This window comes from Brienomyrus brachyistius, unplaced genomic scaffold, assembly GCF_023856365.1.
Source record: "Brienomyrus brachyistius isolate T26 unplaced genomic scaffold, BBRACH_0.4 scaffold42, whole genome shotgun sequence".
Lineage (NCBI taxonomy): Eukaryota > Metazoa > Chordata > Actinopteri > Osteoglossiformes > Mormyridae > Brienomyrus > Brienomyrus brachyistius.
Genome location: NW_026042317.1, coordinates 1,454,922 through 1,477,714, shown reverse-complemented (window position 1 = coordinate 1,477,714; position 22,793 = coordinate 1,454,922). Strand labels below are relative to the sequence as shown.

Below are 22,793 nucleotides of genomic sequence, written 5' to 3'. Positions count from 1 at the left end.
CCCTTCCTCATAACTCTCTGTTATAAACATCACTCTGACTTCCCATTGTATCCAGCTGTGGTCTGGAGTGACCTGATGCTTAATTGCTGAATCCAGCTGCTTTCCTTTATAGGGGGGCCAGTGGCAGACACCATCTTTCACCCACACACCAGGGACCAATTCTACCTCATTTGTCTCCTTAAACTCCACAATTTTGAACATAGCTGTTGATGATAATAAACAAAATATACTCAGTGACAAAAAAAGTTAATTACCTGGATGGAGTGGTGGAAATGAATCTGGACATGGTGAAAGGTCATGTGACTGTATTGCAATGATTATAATATCAGATCACACAGACAACAGAGTTGGCAGAATAGGCACACTGCTGGTCCCATGGCTGGTCTGCACATGTACCAAATCACATCCAAATCTGACAATTACTTATATGTACTTAACTTTTTCTTCAGTGAGTGCACAATAAATAAAACACAAAAGCTTCCCTCGTAGCCTAACAGCAAATCTCAATGAACTACAAATCTTAACAAACCAGCATCAACACTACATAATTTGGAGTGTCTTCAAACTACAAACCCCAAATTTTAGTTTATCATTAACTACACACATTCATACAGAATTCCTGTAGATGGAACTTTAGTTGTTGCCAGAATTCCACCTGTTCAAATGCAGGAGGGGCACTGCAACAAATTTGCCTTTGTATGGCAATCTGACATATTTATCTACATTAAGTTCAGCTGTTTTGAGAGTCAAAGATAAATTGTCTACCACATAGATCCCAAGTACAGACGAATTTATAGGATACTCATAAAATGATTTCTTCTCCTGATATTCCTTAAAGACAACATAAACTTTGCCTTGTGACTGCAGAATGTTCACAACCAACGCAATGCAATCATCAATTTTAACACAGTTATCTCCATGTTTAAACACATTTAATGTTGTACTATCTAGGACTACTTCTTTAAACTGACGAACTTGGTGAAACTGAAAAGAAGACGGAATGGGACCGTCTTTGTGTTCTTTTCTCAACATCTGTTTTCCATGTGCTAATTCATCATCTGTTGGGCAACTGTTTATTTCTGAAATTCTGCGTATGACCTGTGACAATGGATGATGTGGGGTTCTAATCATTTTCTTAATCTGCCCTAAGTAGTTCTCGTAAGGAAATCCAGATATTAAATCCAGATTTCCATGCAATTTCACATCTTCACTTAGATGAGTGAGGCCATGTACATTATAAACTACATGTTCAGGACCATACAACTGACTGAAGTGCTCCACAAACGACACCAGAAGATGGTGGGCAAAATCATTCAGAGTCTGACATAACACAGGACTTGAAAGTATAAAAATGGCAACTGATAACAACATAAAGTTTTTGTACACTGGCAAGGAGAGCACACCAGAAAGTACCACAGGACCAGTATACAACAAGAATTGTCTTAATTCTGTTGCCTTCCATCTTAGCCTCTCTGACAATCTCCTAGGTTTCCGAGCAAAGTCTACAGGAATGTAATCTTTCATACTAATGAGTGAACTTGAGATTAGTTCGCTCTGATGAGAAGTAACTCGACAACAGAGAGGTCCTACAGTCAGCCACAATTCTAACAATTTTCGCATTACTCCAAGGCAGACCAGGTGCATATAATCGTGTGGAAAACATGACACCATTCCAATAGATGCCTCCTTTAAAGGCGAGCTTTGGACATGGTGACCCTCATCAGATAAGCTGATAAATGAGGAATCAGTTCTACGTGGACTATTTACCTCAGGAAATGTCATCCTGTGGTTTACATAAACACCTTCTTGGATGCATTTGTCACAACCAGAGTAACCAGTATGAGACTTAATTCCTTTGATATATGCCCTAGCTGGAGCATCACAAACAACAGATGAGACAGTTAGAAATAAATGTTTTCCACTGATCAGGAACCCCTTGCTTAGCTCCTGAAGTTCATGAACAAGGTCACTCAAATAGTCACATAGGGAATTCGGTTTTGAAGTTCCACAGAAAAGTGCAATAATAACTGGTTTCTTCATGCAACCCCGAAGCATCCCTAGGATTGGCCAGAACTGAACACAAGAACTTTTAAAGAGTGGCAGACCATCAACGTTGAGCTGTAATAAAAAAACATGTCTCTCAGTAACTTCAGACCACATCCTCTCCATTGTTTTGCCAAAGGTTTTTAAAATGCCAAAATAATAGTAATGACCACCAGCCACATTCTGCACACAATACAGGGTTTTTGTTTTGAGTAGGGTCCTGGCATCCTTGGGTAGATATGGGTGGTGTATTCTGAGAATTCCCAGAAGGGCAGACAAAGCAACTAAAGATACACCAAACTGGACAGCCCAGTCACTCAGTGCACCCACCAATGACAAACTGCTCATATCACCCCCTGCATAATCACTCTCAAATTCCCCTGAGGTTTCCCCCTCACTCTCTGATTGACTGGGATAGAAAGGATAGGTTTGATCTACACTGGTATCACCGATTGTATGATAACCTTCCATCACAGTCTCAGTGCCCTCTGTATCCTCACTCATAAGCGATGCCAGAAACATGTTCACTTTTTTCACAGCTTTTTTCCTAACCTTACGTCTATCCATATTTAAAGTACCTTATATGGTGTGTGGGTTACTTCTGTGTACTCTGGGAAGAAAAGGAAAAATGAATAAAACACATTTGCCTTTAGATATTTTAATATTATATTTACCTGATTGGATTCAGATACAAAAATATGTGGATCGCTTATCTCTACACAAATGAATCCAATCAGTCCTACACTACTACCATACTGCATTCGAGGACAGTTTTGTGTCAAGATTCAGTGTGGCTGGCTAAGTGATCCTGCAATGCCATACTGGGAAGTGATATAAATTCCATGTTTGCAAAAACCATTCTACCTTCCCACTGACAACTGCAACTACAGGTACCCCCCGTTTAATGTTAGCATTACGTTCTGTAAAACAGGACGTTAGACGATTTGGACGTTGATCGAATATTACCATAATCATTTAGAAAATACAATAATGTATACATAAGTAATTCACATAAAAATTCGCAACAATTAATAATTAAGTAAAATATGGTTAACTAGAGTTCATTACAGTGCTATAGAGTGCAGTGTCTGTATTGGTCACCTAACGCCTGCCCGCGCGTTTTAAAACAGCGGCAGTTAAAACGCAGATATAAATTTTTATTGCAATTTTTGGCTACGGTTGTTAACGCGAATACCTGTTCTAAGAGCTACACTTCAGCCTTAATAATTTTTTATTGTATATATTAATCTTAATCCATATATCCCAAGATAACGGTATTGTTGGTTATTGGTTTAGTTGTAGATTTTCTAACGTTTCGCGGCCGATAGAATACTTTTGCCTCGACACCAGGCCAGGGTTCCCAGCCTAGTCCTTAATATTACATATTACGTTTCTCATTCTATTAAGGTGACAAATCCGTGATACATCGAAAACTGTGATATTTGGATATACGGTTATCATGACGTGATTTTTTCATAATGTTGGAACCCTACATATATACAGGGTGGCGCTTAAGCAATGTACTAGCCCCGATAAATCACACTTAGTTGTAATTGGACGTACATATTTTTGTACTCGCCGGTGGTTGTGATTATACTCGCCTCAGGTACGTGGGCCACGGCAATTATTTCAGTTATATCGTATGATAAATTCATATTAACGTGTTGAAATAAAATACTTACCGGTCCAGTCATGCGACTAAGATAGAATGAGCGCAAACTGTAGTTTCAGGACGTCTTGGCGGACTTTACAGCCAATCAGGATACTGGAAAATTAAGCTTATGACCAATGGTCTGAGCTCCGTTTCATTCAAGGGTACTTAAGCGCACCGGGAAAACGGCGCTAAAACAGCAAACCGGCAACAGAGATATTTCATAATTTTCAAATGTGTTTCTGCCCATTTATCGTTTACCTATCGTTTAACTTGCCCCAGTTTTTTTACATTGCAGTTTGAATATATATTTAAATATATGAATATTTCGTTTATATGTTCCTGAAAGAATGGAAAATTAAGCATATATGAAGACAAATTAACAATGTGTAAAAAAAATCATGCAGAGAAAATAGTTATTGCAATATTTTTACAGCGCTAAACAGTACAATTAAATTATAGAAAACCGTCCACCTGTGAGTCAAGAACTGGCATTGTTTTCCCCCCTTGTAAAAAATATTCAGGGGAGTTAGGTCAAGAAAAAAATAGCAATGGTATTAACAGGAAACACAAATAGGCTGGATTTAAAGGAACCTATAAAGAATGGGAAGTCTGATACATATTTCACCTAGGCAGATGCCGGGGCATGTATAAAACTGATTGCCAACCGCTGAGAAAAGAGTAAATGTAGGAAAATTAGATTCGTTGAGCGCCTCAAACCGACGCCGGCCCACATGAAGTCGGGCTCGGCACTGTCCCGGCGTCATATCATACTGCCATGAAATAAAAAAAAAAACTATCGGCGGAACTGTGCTCAGCTACCGCTGGACCACATGAACAAAGCCGTGTGTTAGCCCTAATCGGCTGCCGGGCTCGGTACTGTCCCGGCATCATATCATACTGCCATGAGATAAAAAAGTATCGGCGGAACTCTGCTCAACCACCGCTGGACCACATGAACAAAGCCGTGTGTTAGCCCGAATCGGCTGCCGGGCTCGGCACTGTTCCGGCATCATATCATACTGCCATGAAATAAAAAAAGTATCGGCGGAACTCTGCTCAACCACCGCTGGACCACATGAACAAAGCCGTGTGTTAGCCCGAATCGGCTGCCGGGCTCGGCACTGTTCCGGCATCATATCATACTGCCATGAAATAAAAAAGTATCGGCGGAACTGTGCTCAGCCACCGCTGGACCACATGAACAAAGCCGTGTGTTAGCCCGAATCGGCTGCCGGGCTCGGCACTGTGTCTCTACCGTCATTTTCTACCGCATCGACAGTAAGCCGACAGTGCCGACACTCAGCCAGAATCGGCCCGACTACGCATGCTATCTGGGGCGCAGCATCAGTCTGCCTGAGAAATTTCATAAAGTGTGGATCTTCCTATACGTGCAGCACGAATAAATAAAAAATCTCTGCTTTGTGTACTTGACAAATCTGTGTGCGTCATCATACTCAAAACCGCCCCAAATAAGCCACGAAATTAACCATGAATTCTACCCTACTGTGGTACACAGCTTTGCTTCTTACGTTTCTTTCACACAAAAAGTTGCAGGTTGATGACAAAACGTGCTCGCGTCCGGACGAATAAGTGCAACAGGGGGGCAGAACTGGGGAGGGGGGCGGTACGATCGTGCTCGGTTGCCGTATAAGGCAGCCGGGCCCAGTGTGGTACGCGCTTAGTCTAATTACAGGTTCTTGTGGGAAGCTTGTGTGATGTATAACCTTGTTCATGTCAGGTTTTGGGCTGGTTGCGAGCGCGGTCGCACGGGCAGGAAACAGGCAGGCAGAACACGGGGAAACTGGGATTTATTAGCACTAAAACGGAACGAAGCACGAACATCGACTAACTAACATCAATGACCGACCAGGAACGAAAGCAAGACATGGACTATAATAATCGAAAATAATCGGACACAGCTGGGTATAATGGGGAAGCACACGTGGATAATCAGGGGGGCGTGGCACACATGAGGATCGTACGAGCTGGGCATGACAGTTCGACATACTGATCGCTATGTATCGCGATACAACAGTTTGAAATGTTACCAAAGTGTCATTTTATAATTCCCATATTAAACAAGTTACCTTGCATAGTGCTTTGGGGAGAGACAGACTCCAAGAGTGCAGTTCATTTCACGTGTCTCTAAGTCATTGTCTGATATTATCCAGAGCTGAATGTGTGATTCATGCTTACTACTATATTCTTGCTTTGCAGTTCTTACACATTTTTTTTTCTTATTTACTTCTACAAGTAAATAAAAAACTTATAAAACTGTCATTATTATATAAGAACTATACGTATTATGATGTTATTATTTAGTTATGTTGTTGCTTGGTTACATTTGATGCCTCCGCACGTGGGAAGCTACCGGTTTGAAAGACGCGGCTTCACTTGCTTTTCTGCACCAAGATGGCAAGGTACGTTGCATTTCTGCTCCCATTTTATCGTATAACTTACCTTATTATTTAGTATCTGTCTTTGTATGTACAGTGGTACCTCGACCCACGAACAGTCCTGATCACGAATAAATCGGGTTACGAACCAGATGTTCCAAAATGTTTTGTACTGGTTGTCGAACCGTGTTTCGGGCCGCGAACCCACAAACGTCCCGAAAAGGGTCCAATGAAAGCTTCCCAAAAAAAACCCGAAACGCGAAGAAATGTCCAGTATAATAATAATAATAAAAAAATCATATTTTCGAAATTACTGCATTTGACTGTTATTCAGTTTTGTAATGTTGATTGTTTAGTGTTTTGGGGGGATGTTTTGTGGTTCTTTTCCGTGTTTTGGCGTCTTTCGAGCGACCAGCGTATGCTCAGTTTTAATGTTTTATTTAATTTAGCATTTGTTAGCATGTAAATGTAAATGTATGCTCTCAGTTATATGTGCACAGTCTGTCATAATTTGATTGTACGGTAGGGGGCGTTGAGTTGTACTGCGCGTGCTCGAAGTGTATATATGTATGTATAGAGTGACCTAAAGAGAAAGACGGCGATATGTCATAGTTCATGGTGAATAACGTGTTGTGTGAACTTATTTTTCCATTTATAAATCCTCTATTATTGTTAGTCTTCTCCCGATTTTCTTACCGCTGCACCGACAGTTTGACGTGCCAACAGCATTATTTGTTACAAGTAAGGTTATTTTAATTTAAGTCTATATTCTTGGTCGCGTTCTCCCCATGTCGTCGTGGGCTTTCCTCCGGATACTTGCTAAATTGCCCGTAGGAGTGCATGTGTGAGTGAATGGTGTGTGAGTGTGCCCTGCAATGGGCTGCCCCCCCCCATCCTCGATTTTTCCCTGCCTCGTGCCCATTGCTTCCGGGATAGGCAACCCAGTAGGATATGCGGTTTGGAAAATGAATGGATGGATGGATTCTTGGTCACAGAAAAATATAAAAAATTGAAGAAAATGCAGCGTTTCTGAGGTTTAAACATATTGAACATAATACATATTTACATTATTTGAAATGGGAGAAATTGATTGAGGTCACGCACTTTTCAGGTGAGGAACTAAGTTCGTGAGCCGAGGTATGACTGTATATTGAAATATGTTTGTGTAAAATTCAGTATATTGTTTGGATTATATTTAAATTTTATGTGCAGGTTAGTTAGTGTCATATGCAGGGTTGCCAACCCTCACTCAAGATGTCTTGTAGTCAGTCTGTTTTGTTCCATTATAAACCTAAAATTAGCTCCATCAAAAGTGTTGGGGTAGTCTGCAAACCCTCCAGACTATTTACAAGGCAGTAAGACTGTTACACATATGGAGATGAATGTGCAGACTTGTCTGGAATTGAGAATCTCACGCCAGCCAGCTGACCAAAGATAGCAGCTCTGCCTGTGCAGTAATGCGGTTGTTGATTGGGAAGGTGTGGGTCAGTGCAGAAGTGTAGTCCACATGTCAGGAGTGACTGACAGCTCCAATGCATTGCCTGTATGTTGTTTTTCCTCATTCAGAATCAGACGAATGGAGAAAGCTGTTTGCTGGAGCGACGACAGATACTGGGCAACTTGGGACAAGTGGGGAGAGGTGATTGACTGGGGAGATGAGAAAGAGCTGTGCTCCCCAGCAGAATCACCTTCTGACCAGGCTGACAGTTCCACTGAGTCACATTCCCGAAGGCGAATTGCCAAGGCAGTTAGCTGGACGGATGATGCTTATTGGGCAGCCTGGGACAAGTGGGAAGAGATCATCTGCTGGGGTGATGAAGAGGAGTGCTCCCAAGTAACTCCACCCACTAGCCAGCTTGGGAGGGATAAGGGGATAGATGTACATGGGTTGGAGGCTTTTGTGATAAATAACAGGACAATCTCCATAAAGCCTGTAGACAACCATCAAGACAGTCTGAAGATAGGAGCTGTGCTGGTAGACCTCTGCCAGTTTGATCTCGAATATTTAGATCAAAGTAAATTTAATTTCGAAATTGTACAAGTACAAATTGGAGAAGTTGAAGTGGAGGAGACTAGAGAAAAGTCTTTTGAAAAAGCATTTGAACTGGAAATTGTGGATGTGGCAGTAGAAGTTGTAAACAGTGAATTCCAGCTGAATGCTATAAATTTGGATATTGTTGAAACTAAGGTGGACAAATTATTATTGGAAGAACTGATCGTTGGCGATTTAGAAGCAGGCAATGTGAAGGTGTCAGTATCAAATGGCAATGTGGTGAAGGTACCCTTAAGGTACCCTTCACCACAGAGGAACAGAAGGACCAGGCAACCTTAGACCATACTCTCTGGTGGTTGACTCGTGGCAACTGGACTTGTCTCTGAAAGTTAGAAACGTTTCGCTGCTCATCCAAGCAGCTTCTTCAGACTGAGGGAGGTAGTAAGTGTCCAGGAGTTATCCTCCTGGGTAAGTAATCTAAGGGGGCTCGTTGAGTGAAACAAAGTGGGGGGGGGGGGGAGAGTTGCGGGTAGATGTAACCAGTCCCTCCTACTCCAATAGAGTGGGTCGTTAAGGGTGGTCCACCTGGTGGAGGTGTGAATTGGGTCTGTTTTTTTCCTGGGAATTATTTTTGTTTTGGCAAATGATGAGAGGGCCGCAGGTTAAATTGGAGACAGGTTGTGCCTAATGCCTCTACCTCTGTTGAGTGAGGGGTTGTGCATTTGCACATGCAAAGCTGCTTGGACGAGCGGTGAAACGTTTCTACCTTTCAGAGAGGTACAATGTCTTTGGATGTCTTTTGTCTTGTGCAGTCTGGGAGTTGACTGAATGCTGGGGCGGGGGTAGCTTTTCCTTTGTAGTGGGGTCCGGTGGGGCGCCTTGGGCTCTATGGGGCCCGGTGGTGCTGCTGCCTTGGGCCCCGGTCTGGATGGGCCTGGGACCCCCTCCCTGGATGGATTTCGGGGAACGGGGAGTGCCTATGGGGGTCAGCGGGGGAGCTGGCTCCGGGGGGGGGAGGTATTTTGCCCCCCCCCCCCATTCCTTTCCTCCCCATCCCTAAATGCTTCCCTCCTCCCGCTCCATCACACCACCACACATGTAGGGCTTTGAGGTGTAGGTGCGTTGCTGGGATGCAGGGTAGGTATTCCTCCTCTGTCCCCTCGCGACCACCTGTACCTCATTCATACACTACAACGTAGACACTCTCATTACTTACTCTCTCACGACACATACATTTAGGGCGTTGGGGATGGGCACACAGAATGGCATCCAGAGGGCGGTCTGTTCATTCAGCCTTACCTCTGGTGCCAGGGCCCACATCTCAATTTTAATCACACATAGACATTGAGGGCTCTGGGGAGAGGCCGATCTAACACCAGCTGTTGGTCGGCAGGGGGTGGTTAGTGCCATGCCCTTCACCTGTTTTAAAAGCACTTTAGAACAACACACACCAACACCACATCTGAGCGGGCGAAGGGGGGCATGGGGTCTTTTCACACCCCTGTTCCCTGTTCGCCATTTGGGGCTGAGAGGAACAGCTGGTCGGGGTCTGGGCTGGTGGGCTTCTCGGCTACTGCGGGGTCCGGGGTGATCTTCTGGTCTCCTCGCCAGAGGAAAAATAGGGGTCCACATAGAGTATACATGGGGAGTGAGAGTATGTGTACAGCGTTCATTTCTGTGTGTCTAAATGTTGGGTGAATGTGTAAATATTTGTTTATGTCTGCATGAGGGTGGGAACGTATGCTTGTATATGTGTGTGCCTGTTTGTCTATACACACGTGTCAGGTTGGGTCCTAGACTCCACCTGAAATAACATCTCGGGCACAATAAAGTGGTCCTCCGCAGAGGGGGGGTGGTGGAGGGAAAAAAAAAAAAAAAAGCTTGTGACCCACCGACCGATTTCTTATTTGATTACTGTTGTTCCTTGTCTTGTTTTTGACCCCTCGTGGTCTGCTTTTGTTTTTATTAGTGTCTCTAGTGTTTATCCCCTTTCCTCCTTTGAATCCCTGAGTGAGTCGTCCACTCTCTGTTTCTGCTTGCTCCATGACACGCTGTCGCTCTCAATCCGCCCTGGACCTGTGACAGTATTTCTGTTTTTGCTTTTGTTTGGACGTACTGAGTTTAGGATTCCTAGCTTAGAAGGAATAGTTTAACCTGTCATGTGTAACGTTGTTAAATGCGCTGATATCAGTGTTATGTCACAGTACCAGAAACTTAAAATGGTACATTTTGTTTTCTTTTTGTTTTCTTGCAATTACTACATACAAATGTTTAATGTTTTGCTGACATCTAATTAGAAAATAAATGCATTTATGCTTTAAATGATCTTTTTGTTGTCTTCAATCATTTCAACAGCTGAAAATGACCTGAAATCAATGAGTTTGAACACTGGACACTACATTCCGTGTTTGTGTATAAAGTCATGTTTAGCGTACATGCGAGTTCATTCGTATCCTTTTCCCCAGAGACAAAAAGTAGGCTAGGCTAGTGGGAAAAAAAAAATATATAGACCTAATGTCAGTGTATTATTCATGATGTTTTGTAATATCTGAGACCAAATTAAACTTAATCTGTGTATTTAATGGATTTATGTGCTATTGCTACTGGTTTAATTGGTAAATAGGCCTTTTTCCAAGCAATTGAATATTTAAATGGGAATGTTTTACATTATTGATTTAGCTTTAATCATGAAGTACCAAGCTTGATATCAATCCATGTCTAATGTGACATATTCAGGACATGCAAAGTCTATACACATAGGCACAGACTATGGCTGGGATTCGTGTGGCCTACCCTGCAGATGGGAGGCCAACACTGCATGGTATATATTCTTTAAATTTATTCAATATTAGTTACATAATTACTCATATAGACCATGTTAATACTTAATAGTGCATGTAAAGAAAATTATACTCTCATTTGACATTAATGTGTGGAGTGCATGTAAGTATGGAATATCCATCCATTGGCTGTAGCACTTATCCTATTCAAGGTCAAAGCCAGAAGCTATGGATGCAAGACTGGGACAACAGGAGCTGACCCTGACAGGAAGCTCATCTCATAATGATATTCCCCACACCGTGCTACTTCTTGCAGAGCTTTGCTGGGGTAGGTGGTGTGGCTATCATACCAGCCGGCGACGCATCCAGTTAGGATGCTCTTGATAACACAGTTATAAAGTGTCCTGAGGATAAGAGGACTTGTGCCACACCTTTTAGCTCGTCGGAGGTAGAAGGGCCGTTGCTATGCATTAAAATTTTTCCCAATATGATAAATGTAGCGTGGAAAAAGTAACCATATCAGTTTACATGGGCATCTACAGGGGGTTAAGTATCCATCCATCCATTTTCTGAAGCCACTTAATTCCAACTGGGGTTGCCTGGGGACTGGAACCTATCCCAAGAACACTGGGCACAAGTGGGAACCAACCCTGGGGAATCACCAACACACCACAGGGTGCACACACAACTACAGGACCAATTTAGACTCACCATTCAACCCCTCTTGAATGCTTTTGGACCGTGGGAGGAAACTACAGTGCCTGGTGAAAACTCAGACAAACAGAGGGAGAGCGTGCAAACTCCACGCAGAAAGGACTTGGGATTGAACACAGGACCTTCTTGCTGTAAGGCAGCAGGGCAAACCACTGCGCCACCATGCTGCCCCCGTGTTAAGTATGATAAGTAATATGACAAATGTCATAGCTTAGCTATAGATATGCATAAAATGTACGGAAAGACGATATAAACATCTTGTTACTGGTTCATAATCATAGTGAGAATATCTTATTGTTATGCAAACGTTAGTGCTTCCTTTGTTTCTGATTTGTGTCTTCAGGATCTCCAGGGCAGCTTGTGGACAAACAGGAGGTGACGCCTATGGAAGGAGACACTGTCAGTATTCAGTGTCACTATACTGACATTTACATTGACATGATGTGGTGTAGGATGGGCAAGGGCTCCTGTGTAGAGAATTCTGGGAGTTTGGATGGGAGGCCTGTGGAGCTCAGTGATGAAAGAGTTTATAAAGTGCTCAGCGTCACAATGAGGCGACTGGAGAGGAAGGACACGGGCTGGTACCTGTGTGTGGCAGAAAACCTGCAGACACTCCTTCCTATTAAAGTCAATGCACAACCACACACAGCACTGAATGTAAGTAATTAATTAAAATATGTGAGTCGTTTATACTCTATTACAAATAAATAAAGGCTAAATGGATCCCAAATCTTTCCCTCGTGAAGGAAGTTGGCGCATTTTTTTGGGAAGAATCTGTTTGGGGGAGGGGGTGTGCACTGTACTCACTGGGGTATTACCAACAAGCACCAGGGTGAACAAAATACTCAGCTAAAGTCAGAGCAAAGCTAAAAAGAATGAAATTAGGCAGTTTTAGCTGACTTTAGCATACATTCTTATAATAAACTCATTTCTTACGGGTATTATACTTGATATATGAAGTATGTTAACACCCCTTGGCCTAGATTTGTGATCTTTCATTCCTCTGAATCCTTTGCTCATCCCCATTCAAATTCATCCATTGCCGTTAATTTCCTTATTGGATTTTCTGTCATTCTGAATTTTTCAGAAAACCTACTTATTTTGCAAAGGCCAAAAATTTTGTCCAATCTTCTAATTTGTAATTTGGCCCATCCAAAATACTGGCTCACCAAATTTTGGTTTAATCCATTCATTCCTGTAGCAACACCATCAGGTCAAATTTCAAGATATGTTTCTGCATGTAAATTCTGAATTCTTAAACCTGGGATTATGATCTTTGGTGTGTTTAAAGCCATGGCTTGTCTAACTTCGATTGCACTCATTAATTAAGTCTGTCATATTGTCATTTTGAATTTTTCTGAAAAAAAAGTTTTTTGGAAACCTAGGCTGTTGATCCAATCATCATCACATTTGGGGTGCATCATCTAGAAGGGATTGTGACCAAAAATTACTAAAAGTCAGATACTATGGCCACTATCATCCAATGAATTTGATGACAAAGCCACTGAACAGGATGTGTGTCCATATCTCTTCGCTCCTCCTTCTTCCCCCATTATAACTAGGAGTAGAGATCCTACGTTATACCCTGTGCGCGATCTAGCTACTGCTAAGGTTCGATGGCATCCGCGAACTTTGATTGGATAAAATCGATTTGGTGACTGGACTTGGGGCCCAATTCTGTGGAATAAGAACAAAAATAGTGTCATTCCACCTGTTAGGTTGAAGAAACTGTTATTAATCATTTGTTATCATTTCTGTATAATCAGCAATGAGTGTAAATATGTATATACATTATTTTGTTTTCTTTTACCTTCATACTTTAGATTATATTAGTTTACACGTATCCTGAGCACGTGTTTAAATAGTTGTCCACCTGAGTAAAACCAGAACTTCTTCTTACTCTCACAGTCCTTTCTTTGTTCTCACTCCAAGACCCCTGCCCCCCATTGACTATAAATAAAGGTGCCAAGGGGAACCACCCTTTGTAACACATTCCTTTGTAGCCTAGCATGCAGAGAGTGTGGTTACCCTTGTGCAAGTAAAACTTTAAGTGTGTTGTCTCGTAATTAATGGTGTGTACAGAGTTGGAGTGGAAAGCCTGACGCTTTCTCCAACACCACCACTAGGTGGTGTTGCAATAAGTAAACATGCCTTGTGGCTAATAACTGTTGAATGGATTGACCTAGGGGGGCGGCATGGTGGTGCAGTGGTCAGCACTGTTGCCTCACACCTCTGGGACCCGAGTTCGAGTTACGTGTGTGTGGAGTTTGCATGTTCTCCCCATGTCGTCGTGGGGTTTCCTCCAGGTACTCCGGTTTCCTCCCACAGTCCAAATACATGCTGAGCCTAATTGGACTTGCTAAATTGCCCGTAGGTGTGCGTGTGAGAGTGACTGGTGTGTGAGTGTGCCCTGCGATGGGCTGGCCCCCCATCCTGGGTTGTTCCCTGCCTCGTGCCCATTGCTTCCGGGATAGGCTCCGGACCCCCCGCAACCCAGTAGGATAAGCGGTTTGGAAAATGGATGGAGTATGGCGTAAGAGGCAAGTTTATGCATGCAGACAATTGCATATTTCAACTGATATGGGAATGCCACTTTGGGGCCAATGACATGCTGACCTCAGTAAAATTCCAGAAGATATTTTTCAGCCTGGATACTTCTCTCCCGTGTAGTAGTTCTCCGCTTTACAGCAACAAGAACTTAACATACATGATGGTACATAAATGTGATCTGCTGATTTCAGATCTGTAAGCATAAATTACCTTTGTTGTATTCCCTGGCCTTCAGGCTAATTGGAGTTGCTAAATTGCCCGTAGGAGTGCATGTGTGCATGAATGGAGTGTGAGTGTGCCCTGTGATGGGCTGGCCCCCCATCCTGGGTTGTTCCCAGCCTCGTGCCCATTGCTTCTGGGATAGGCTCCGGACCCCCCGCGACCCAGTAGGATAAGCGGTTTAGAAAATGGATGGATGGATGGTATTCCCTGGCCTTCAGGGAATACTTTTGGTTTCAGCACTGTTCCCCTGTCGCTGCAGATACTTTGGCATGCAAGCCAATAACTCAAAAACCGTTCGACGAATCCTTTTCAAACTTTGTACAGGTATTGGTGAGGAACTAGAACTGATTTAATTTTGAAACAGTCCCAAAATGCAAGCAGCGCCACATAGTGATAATGAAAAAAGCAGCAGTTTTGATGCTTGACCCTGCTAAGACCATAATTCAATAACCGTTTGATGGCTCTTTTTCAGTCTTTGCAGAGGCATTATAGGGGGCTGGAATGGAACTGATAAAATTTTGAGACAGCTCGCCAGCAAATATGAAATATGGCTCTCAGGAAATATGAAAGAGCTTTGTGGGTGGAGATGTGATCTTTCCACATGATTTCAAGTGAAAACATGAAAAGTCATCTTTAAAACGAAGGCTTTCGCTATTGCAAATGTCACACTATTTAAGGTCTCAGGAAGTCTAGGGGAAGCACAAATATATAGTGCATATAGCTGTGTCTCACATAAAAAGGTTGTGCATACTCTGCTCATATTGTTCAAAATGGAGTAACACTTTGCCATGAATTTTTAATTTTAGTATGAGCCCATATAGTTAAGTCTTGACTGTTTACACGTAAACACTTAAAAAAGATATAGCTGAGGTCCTGGATTCAGTCTCCTGCATTTTCTCTCTAACCCCCTCAAAGAATTTCTTGCAGCGATTAACTCAGTTTGTTTTAACAACATATAAAAAGATCAGATGAGTTAGGAGCAACACTTTACTTGAGGGGGCACAAATAATGTAGTAGTACATCCATCCATCTATTTTCCAAACCGCTTATCCTACTGGGTCGCGGGGGGTCCGGAGCCTATCCCGGAAGCAATGTGCACAAGGCAGGGAACAACCCAGGATGAGGGGCCAGCCTGTCGCAGGGCACACACACACCATTCACTCTCACACACACACCTACGGGCAATTTAGCAACTCCAGTTAGCCTCAGTATGTTTTTTGGACTGTGGGGGGAAACCCCACGACGACATGGGGAGAACATGCAAACTCCACACACATGTGACCCAGGCGGAGACTCGAACCCGGGTCCCAGAGGTGTGAGGCAACAGTGCTAACCAGTGAACCTGTCAGAGTTCGCTGGTTAAAGCGGGTAGTGCGCACAGGCTGACAAGCGGGCAGGAAGCAGGCAAGCAGGCGGAGTACGGGGAAAACGGGGATTTATTCGGGATCGGGACGGAGCAGACAGCACTAAGACTAACTAACATCAATGACGGACCAGAAACTAAGGCAAGTCATGGACTGAAATAGACGAGACTGGGCGAAAATAAGTGGACACAGCTGGGCAAGATCAGGGAAGCACACGTGGGTAATCAGGGGGCGTGGCACACACGAGGATCGTACGAGCCGGGCATGAGAGCACCACCATGCCTCCCCTGAAGTACTACACTCTTACTTAATTTATTAATTAACCAGAAAGTATTAGTTATATACTGATCCCATGTTCGTTCATTCTTAATCATAACAGTTACTGTATTTGTTCATCATTTGTACTTGAGTAGTTACTGAGTTATTACTGAGTAATGTATATTTGAATAATATAAAATATAACAATACATGTGCTATAAATCAACAAACCATTGTCCTTTCCTTTTATCCACTGCAGGGCTGCAGGAAGCAGCATACAGAGGAAATGCCTTGGGCGGGATGGTAGCCCGGATCAGGGCTCACATACTGGCTCACATGTGGGCAATGAAGAAGTAGCACTTCACGTGTACGGGAGAAAAACAGCAGCCAGAGGAATCCTATGCAATCTCAGTGAGAATAAACTCCTCAGACCCAGGACTGGGGCAGGAATTGCAGGATTCTCCTCTAGCATTTATTTTGGCATACTGTATTTATTGCTATTATCCTTGGTACATGTTTATATTTGCCAATAATTGAAATTGAAATAAACATGATTATTATTCATCCATCCTCATACCGCATATCCTGGAGACGAGGGCCTGGAGCTTATCCCAGGTAGCATAGGACACAATGGTATACTTTTGGATGGGATGCCAGTCCATTGCAGGGAATGCACTCACTCACACACTGTGGGCAATTTAGAGATGACAGTCTATTATTATTAGGATACCTATAGTTTTTAGTAGTTTTCACTATTATTATGCTTTTTGCCATGGGAGTCTATGGCAGCCCATAGAGCTGATTGGCAACTTTTTGGAAATTTGGCACATCGATAGAGGTCAGTTCCAACTATTCATACCAAATTTGGGTTCAAGCCATCCATCACTCTAGCGCCACCCTCAGGCCAAATTTCAAGAAATGTTTTTGCCTTATTCTCTTTCTTATCATTGTATGATTATGCTATTTACTTTTAAGTATTAGCATTACCTGTCTTGGTGACATTCCATAATACAGCTCTGATGACCTGATCACATATAAAACACGTCCCACGCAGCACATTATGCTTTATTATCTATTTATTATTCAAACATCAAACTTTGATGACGTCAATGTATATCCCTGACATAAATCACTGACGTGAAGCTATGGACATCATACTTAACTAGCTGACGTTTTAGTATTTTATATAGCATGATGGGTGCAGGTCTAACTTAGTGTATAACTTAGTTTCGGCAGTGGTTTTGCTATATAGAGTCCATCGTCATGATCCCATAGTTAGCGGAAGGGAAAATAGTGTAATTAGTACAAGTACTAAAGAAATGTAATGTAATACCGAACAGCTTTCAAAAATGTGGTACCGCAATACCTTTTTGGCACCGGTATCCCGCGCAGCATCAGTCTGCCTGAGATATTTGATAAAGTGTGGATCTTCCTATACGTGCAGCACGAATAAATAAAAACCTCTGCTTTGTATACTTGACAAATCTGTGTGTGTCATCATACTCAAAACCGCCCCAAATAAGCCACGAAATTAACCATGAATTCTACCCTACTGTGGTACACAGCTTTGCTTCTTACGTTTCTTTCACACAAAAAGTTGCAGGTTGATGACAAAACGTGCTCGCGTCCGGACGAATAAGTGCAACAGGGGGGCAGAACTGGGGAGGGGGGCGGTACGATCGTGCTCGGTTGCCGTATAAGGCAGCCGGGCCCAGTGTGGTACGCGCTTAGTCTAATTACAGGTTCTTGTGGGAAGCTTGTGTGACGTATAACCTTGTTCATGTCAGGTTTTGGACTGGTTGCGAGCGCGATCGCACCGGCAGGAAACAGGCAGGCAGAACACGGAGAAACTGGGATTTATTAGCACTAAAACGGGACGAAGCACGAACATCGACTAACTAACATCAATGACGGACCAGGAACGAAAGCAAGACATGGACTGAAATAGACAGGACTGGGCGAAAATAATCGGACACAGCTGGGTATAATGGTGAAGCACACGTGGATAATCGGGGGGGCATGGCACACTTGAGGATCGTACGAGCTGGGCGTGACAGTTCGACATACTGATCGCTATGTATCGCGATACAACAGTTTGCAATGTTACCAAAGTGTCATTTTATAATTCCCATATTAAATAAGTTACCGTGCATAGTGCTTTGGGGAGAGACAGACTCCAAGAGTGCAGTTCATTTCACGTGTCTTTAAGTCATTGTCTGATATTATCCAGAGCTGAATGTGTGATTCATGCTTACTACTATATTCTTGCTTTGCAGTTCTTACACAATTTTTTTTCTTATTTACTTCTAAAAGTAAATAAAAACTTATAAAACTGTCATTATTATATAAGAACTATACGTATTATGATGTTATTATTTAGTTATGTTGTTGCTTGGTTACATTTGATGCCTCCGCACGTGGGAAGCTACCGGTTTGAAAGACGCGGCTTCACTTGCTTTTCTGCACCAAGATGGCAAGGTACGTTGCATTTCTGCTCCCATTTTATCGTATAACTTACCTTATTATTTAGTATCTGTCTTTGTATGTACAGTGGTACCTCGACCCACGAACAGTCCTGATCACGAATAAATCGGGTTACGAACCAGATGTTCCAAAATGTTTTGTACTGGTTGTCGAACCGTGTTTCGGGCCGCGAACCCACAAACGTCCCGAAAAGGGTCCAATGAAAGCTTCCCAAAAAAAAAACCCGAAACGCGAAGAAATGTCCAGTATAATAATAATAAAAAAAATCATATTTTCGAAATTACTGCATTTGACTGTTATTCAGTTTTGTAATGTTGATTGTTTAGTGTTTTGGGGGGATGTTTTGTGGTTCTTTTCCGTGTTTTGGCGTCTTTCGAGCGACCAGCGTATGCTCAGTTTTAATGTTTTATTTAATTTAGCATTTGTTAGCATGTAAATGTAAATGTATGCTCTCAGTTATATGTGCACAGTCTGTCATAATTTGATTGTACGGTAGGGGGCGTTGAGTTGTACTGCGCGTGCTCGAAGTGTATATATGTATGTATAGAGTGACCTAAAGAGAAAGACGGCGATATGTCATAGTTCATGGTGAATAACGTGTTGTGTGAACTTATTTTTCCATTTATAAATCCTCTATTATTGTTAGTCTTCTCCCGATTTTCTTACCGCTGCACCGACAGTTTGACGTGCCAACAGCATTATTTGTTACAAGTAAAGTTATTTTAATTTAAGTCTATATTCTTGGTCGCGTTCTCCCCATGTCGTCGTGGGCTTTCCTCCGGGTACTTGCTAAATTGCCCGTAGGAGTGCATGTGTGAGTGAATGGTGTGTGAGTGTGCCCTGCAATGGGCTGGCCCCCCCATCCTCGATTTTTCCCTGCCTCGTGCCCATTGCTTCCGGGATAGGCAACCCAGTAGGATAAGCGGTTTGGAAAATGGATGGATGGATGGATTCTTGGTCACAGAAAAATATAAAAAATTGAAGAAAATGCAGCGTTTCTGAGGTTTAAACATATTGAACATAATACATATTTACATTATTTGAAATGGGAGAAATTGATTGAGGTCACGCACTTTTCAGGTGAGGAACTAAGTTCGTGAGCCGAGGTATGACTGTATATTGAAATATGTTTGTGTAAAATTCAGTATATTGTTTGGATTATATTTAAATTTTATGTGCAGGTTAGTTAGTGTCATATGCAGGGTTGCCAACCCTCACTCAAGATGTCTTGTAGTCAGTCTGTTTTGTTCCATTATAAACCTAAAATTAGCTCCATCAAAAGTGTTGGGGTAGTCTGCAAACCCTCCAGACTATTTACAAGGCAGTAAGACTGTTACACATATGGAGATGAATGTGCAGACTTGTCTGGAATTGAGAATCTCACGCCAGCCAGCTGACCAAAGATAGCAGCTCTGCCTGTGCAGTAATGCGGTTGTTGATTGGGAAGGTGTGGGTCAGTGCAGAAGTGTAGTCCACATGTCAGGAGTGACTGACAGCTCCAATGCATTGCCTGTATGTTGTTTTTCCTCATTCAGAATCAGACGAATGGAGAAAGCTGTTTGCTGGAGCGACGACAGATACTGGGCAACTTGGGACAAGTGGGGAGAGGTGATTGACTGGGGAGATGAGAAAGAGCTGTGCTCCCCAGCAGAATCACCTTCTGACCAGGCTGACAGTTCCACTGAGTCACATTCCCGAAGGCGAATTGCCAAGGCAGTTAGCTGGACGGATGATGCTTATTGGGCAGCCTGGGACAAGTGGGAAGAGATCATCTGCTGGGGTGATGAAGAGGAGTGCTCCCAAGTAACTCCACCCACTAGCCAGCTTGGGAGGGATAAGGGGATAGATGTACATGGGTTGGAGGCTTTTGTGGTAAATAACAGGACAATCTCCATAAAGCCTGTAGACAACCATCAAGATAGTCTGAAGATAGGAGCTGTGCTGGTAGACCTCTGCCAGTTTGATCTCGAATATTTAGATCAAAGTAAATTTAATTTTGAAATTGTGCAAGTACAAATTGGAGAAGTTGAAGTAGAGGAGACTAGAGAAAAGGCTTTTGAAAAAGCATTTGAATTGGAAATTGTGGATGTGGCAGTAGAAGTTGTAAACAGTGAATTCCAACTGAATGCAATAAATTTGGATATTGTTGAGACTAAGGTGGACAAATTATTATTGGAAGAACTGATCATTGGCGATTTAGAAGCAGGCAATGTGAAGGTGTCAGTGTCAAATGGCAATGTGGTGAAGGTACCCTTAAGGTACCCTTCACCACAGAGGAACAGAAGGACCAGGCAACCTTAGACCATACTCTCTGGTGGTTGACTCGTGGCAACTGGACTTGTCTCTGAAAGTTAGAAACGTTTCGCTGCTCATCCAAGCAGCTTCTTCAGACTGAGGGAGGTAGTAAGTGTCCACATATTTATCCTCCTGGGTAAGTAGTCTAAGGGGGCTCGTTGAGTGAAACAAAGTGGGGGGGGGGAGTTGCGGGTAGATGTAACCAGTCCCTCCTACTCCAATAGAGTGGGTCGTTAAGGGTGGTCCACCTGGTGGAGGTGTGAATTGGGTCTGTTTTTTTCCTGGGAATTATTTTTGTTTTGGCAAATGATGAGAGGGCCGCAGGTTAAATTGGAGACAGGTTGTGCCTAATGCCTCTACCTCTGTTGAGTGAGGGGTTGTGCATTTGCACATGCAAAGCTGCTTGGACGAGCGGTGAAACGTTTCTACCTTTCAGAGAGGTACAATGTCTTTGGATGTCTTTTGTCTTATGCAGTCTGGGAGTTGACTGAATGCTGGGGCGGGGGTAGCTTTTCCTTTGTAGTGGGGTCCGGTGGGGCGCCTTGGGCTCTGTGGGGCCCGGTGGTGCTGCTGCCTTGGGCCCCGGTCTGGATGGGCCTGGGCCCCCCTCCCTGGATGGATTTCGGGGAACGGGGAGTGCCTATGGGGGTCAGCGGGGGAGCTGGCTCCGGGGGGGGAGGTATTTTGCCCCCCCCCCATTCCTTTCCTCCCCATCCCTAAATGCTTCCCTCCTCCCGCTCCATCACACCACCACACATGTAGGGCTTTGAGGTGTAGGTGCGTTGCTGGGATGCAGGGTAGGTATTCCTCCTCTGTCCCCTCGCGACCACCTGTACCTCATTCATACACTACAACGTAGACACTCTCATTACTTACTCTCTCATGACACATACATTTAGGGCATTGGGGATGGACACACAGAATGACATCCAGAGGGCGGTCTGTTCATTCAGCCTTACCTCTGGTGCCAGGGCCCACATCTCAATTTTAATCACACATAGACATTGAGGGCTCTGGGGAGAGGCCGAGCTAACACCAGCTGTTGGTCGGCAGGGGGTGGTTAGTGCCATGCCCTTCACCTGTTTTAAAAGCACTTTAGAACAACACACACCAACACCACATCTGAGCGGGCGAAGGGGGGCTTGGGGTCTTTTCACACCCCCGTTTCCTGTTCGCCATTTGGGGCTGGGGGCTGAGAGGAAGAGCTGGCCGTCTGGTCGGGGTCTGGGCTGGTGGGCTTCTCGGCTACTGCGGGGTCCGGGGTGATCTTCTGGTCTCCTTGCCAGAGGAAAAATAGGGGTCCACATAGAGTATATATGGGGAGTGAGAGTATGTGTACAGCGTTCATTTCTGTGTGTCTAAATGTTGGGTGAATGTGTAAATATTTGTTTATGTCTGCATGAGGGTGGGAACGTATGCTTGTATATGTGTGTGCCTGTTTGTCTATACACACGTGTCAGGTTGGGTCCTAGACTCCACCTGAAATAACATCTCGGGCACAATAAAGTGGTCCTCCGCAGAGGGGGGGTGGTGGAGGGAAAAAAAAAAAAAAAAAAAAGCTTGTGACCCACCGACCGATTTCTTATTTGATTACTGTTGTTCCTTGTCTTGTTTTTGACCCCTCGTGGTCTGCTTTTGTTTTTATTAGTGTCTCAGGTGTTTTTCCCCTTTCCTCCTTTGAATCCCTGAGTGAGTCGTCCACTCTCTGTTTCTGCTTGCTCCATGCCACGCTGTCGCTCTCAATCCGCCCTGGACCTGTGACAGTATTTCTGTTTTTGCTTTTGTTTGGACGTACTGAGTTTAGGATACCTAGCTTAGAAGGAATAGTTTAGCCTGTCATGTGTAACGTTGTTAAATGCGCTGATATCAGTGTTATGTCACAGTACCAGAAACTTAAAATGGTACATTTTGTTTTCGTTTTGTTTTCTTGCAATTACTACATACAAATGTTTAATGTTTTGCTGACATCTAATTAGAAAATAAATGCATTTATGCTTTAAATGATCTTTTTGTTGTCTTCAATCATTTCAACAGGTGAAA

At 43.3% G+C, this 22,793-nt stretch overlaps 1 protein-coding gene and 1 pseudogene across 3 annotated transcripts; both read left to right on the top strand.

Annotated features, from left to right (window-relative positions):
* LOC125722823 (NACHT, LRR and PYD domains-containing protein 12-like) overlaps nt 1–22,793 on the top strand; it is a 164,518-nt pseudogene that overhangs the window by 111,283 nt on the left and 30,442 nt on the right.
* Nucleotides 5,432–22,264, top strand: LOC125722779 (uncharacterized). Of its 3 annotated transcripts, XR_007386578.1 has the most exons (3): nt 5,432–6,117; nt 7,660–8,341; nt 20,676–22,264. XR_007386578.1 is itself a non-coding variant. In XM_048998982.1 (2 exons), the coding sequence occupies exons 1-2, from the start codon at nt 6,110–6,112 to the stop codon at nt 8,423–8,425; spliced, it is 774 nt and encodes a 257-aa protein (XP_048854939.1). In that variant the 5' UTR covers nt 5,433–6,109; the 3' UTR covers nt 8,426–8,557. The 3 variants fall into 3 exon arrangements, 1 of the variants encoding a protein (XP_048854939.1); XM_048998982.1 differs by lacking the exon at nt 20,676–22,264 and having other exon boundaries at nt 5,433–6,117; nt 7,660–8,557; XR_007386579.1 differs by lacking the exons at nt 5,432–6,117; nt 20,676–22,264 and adding an exon at nt 6,465–6,834 and having other exon boundaries at nt 7,660–8,558.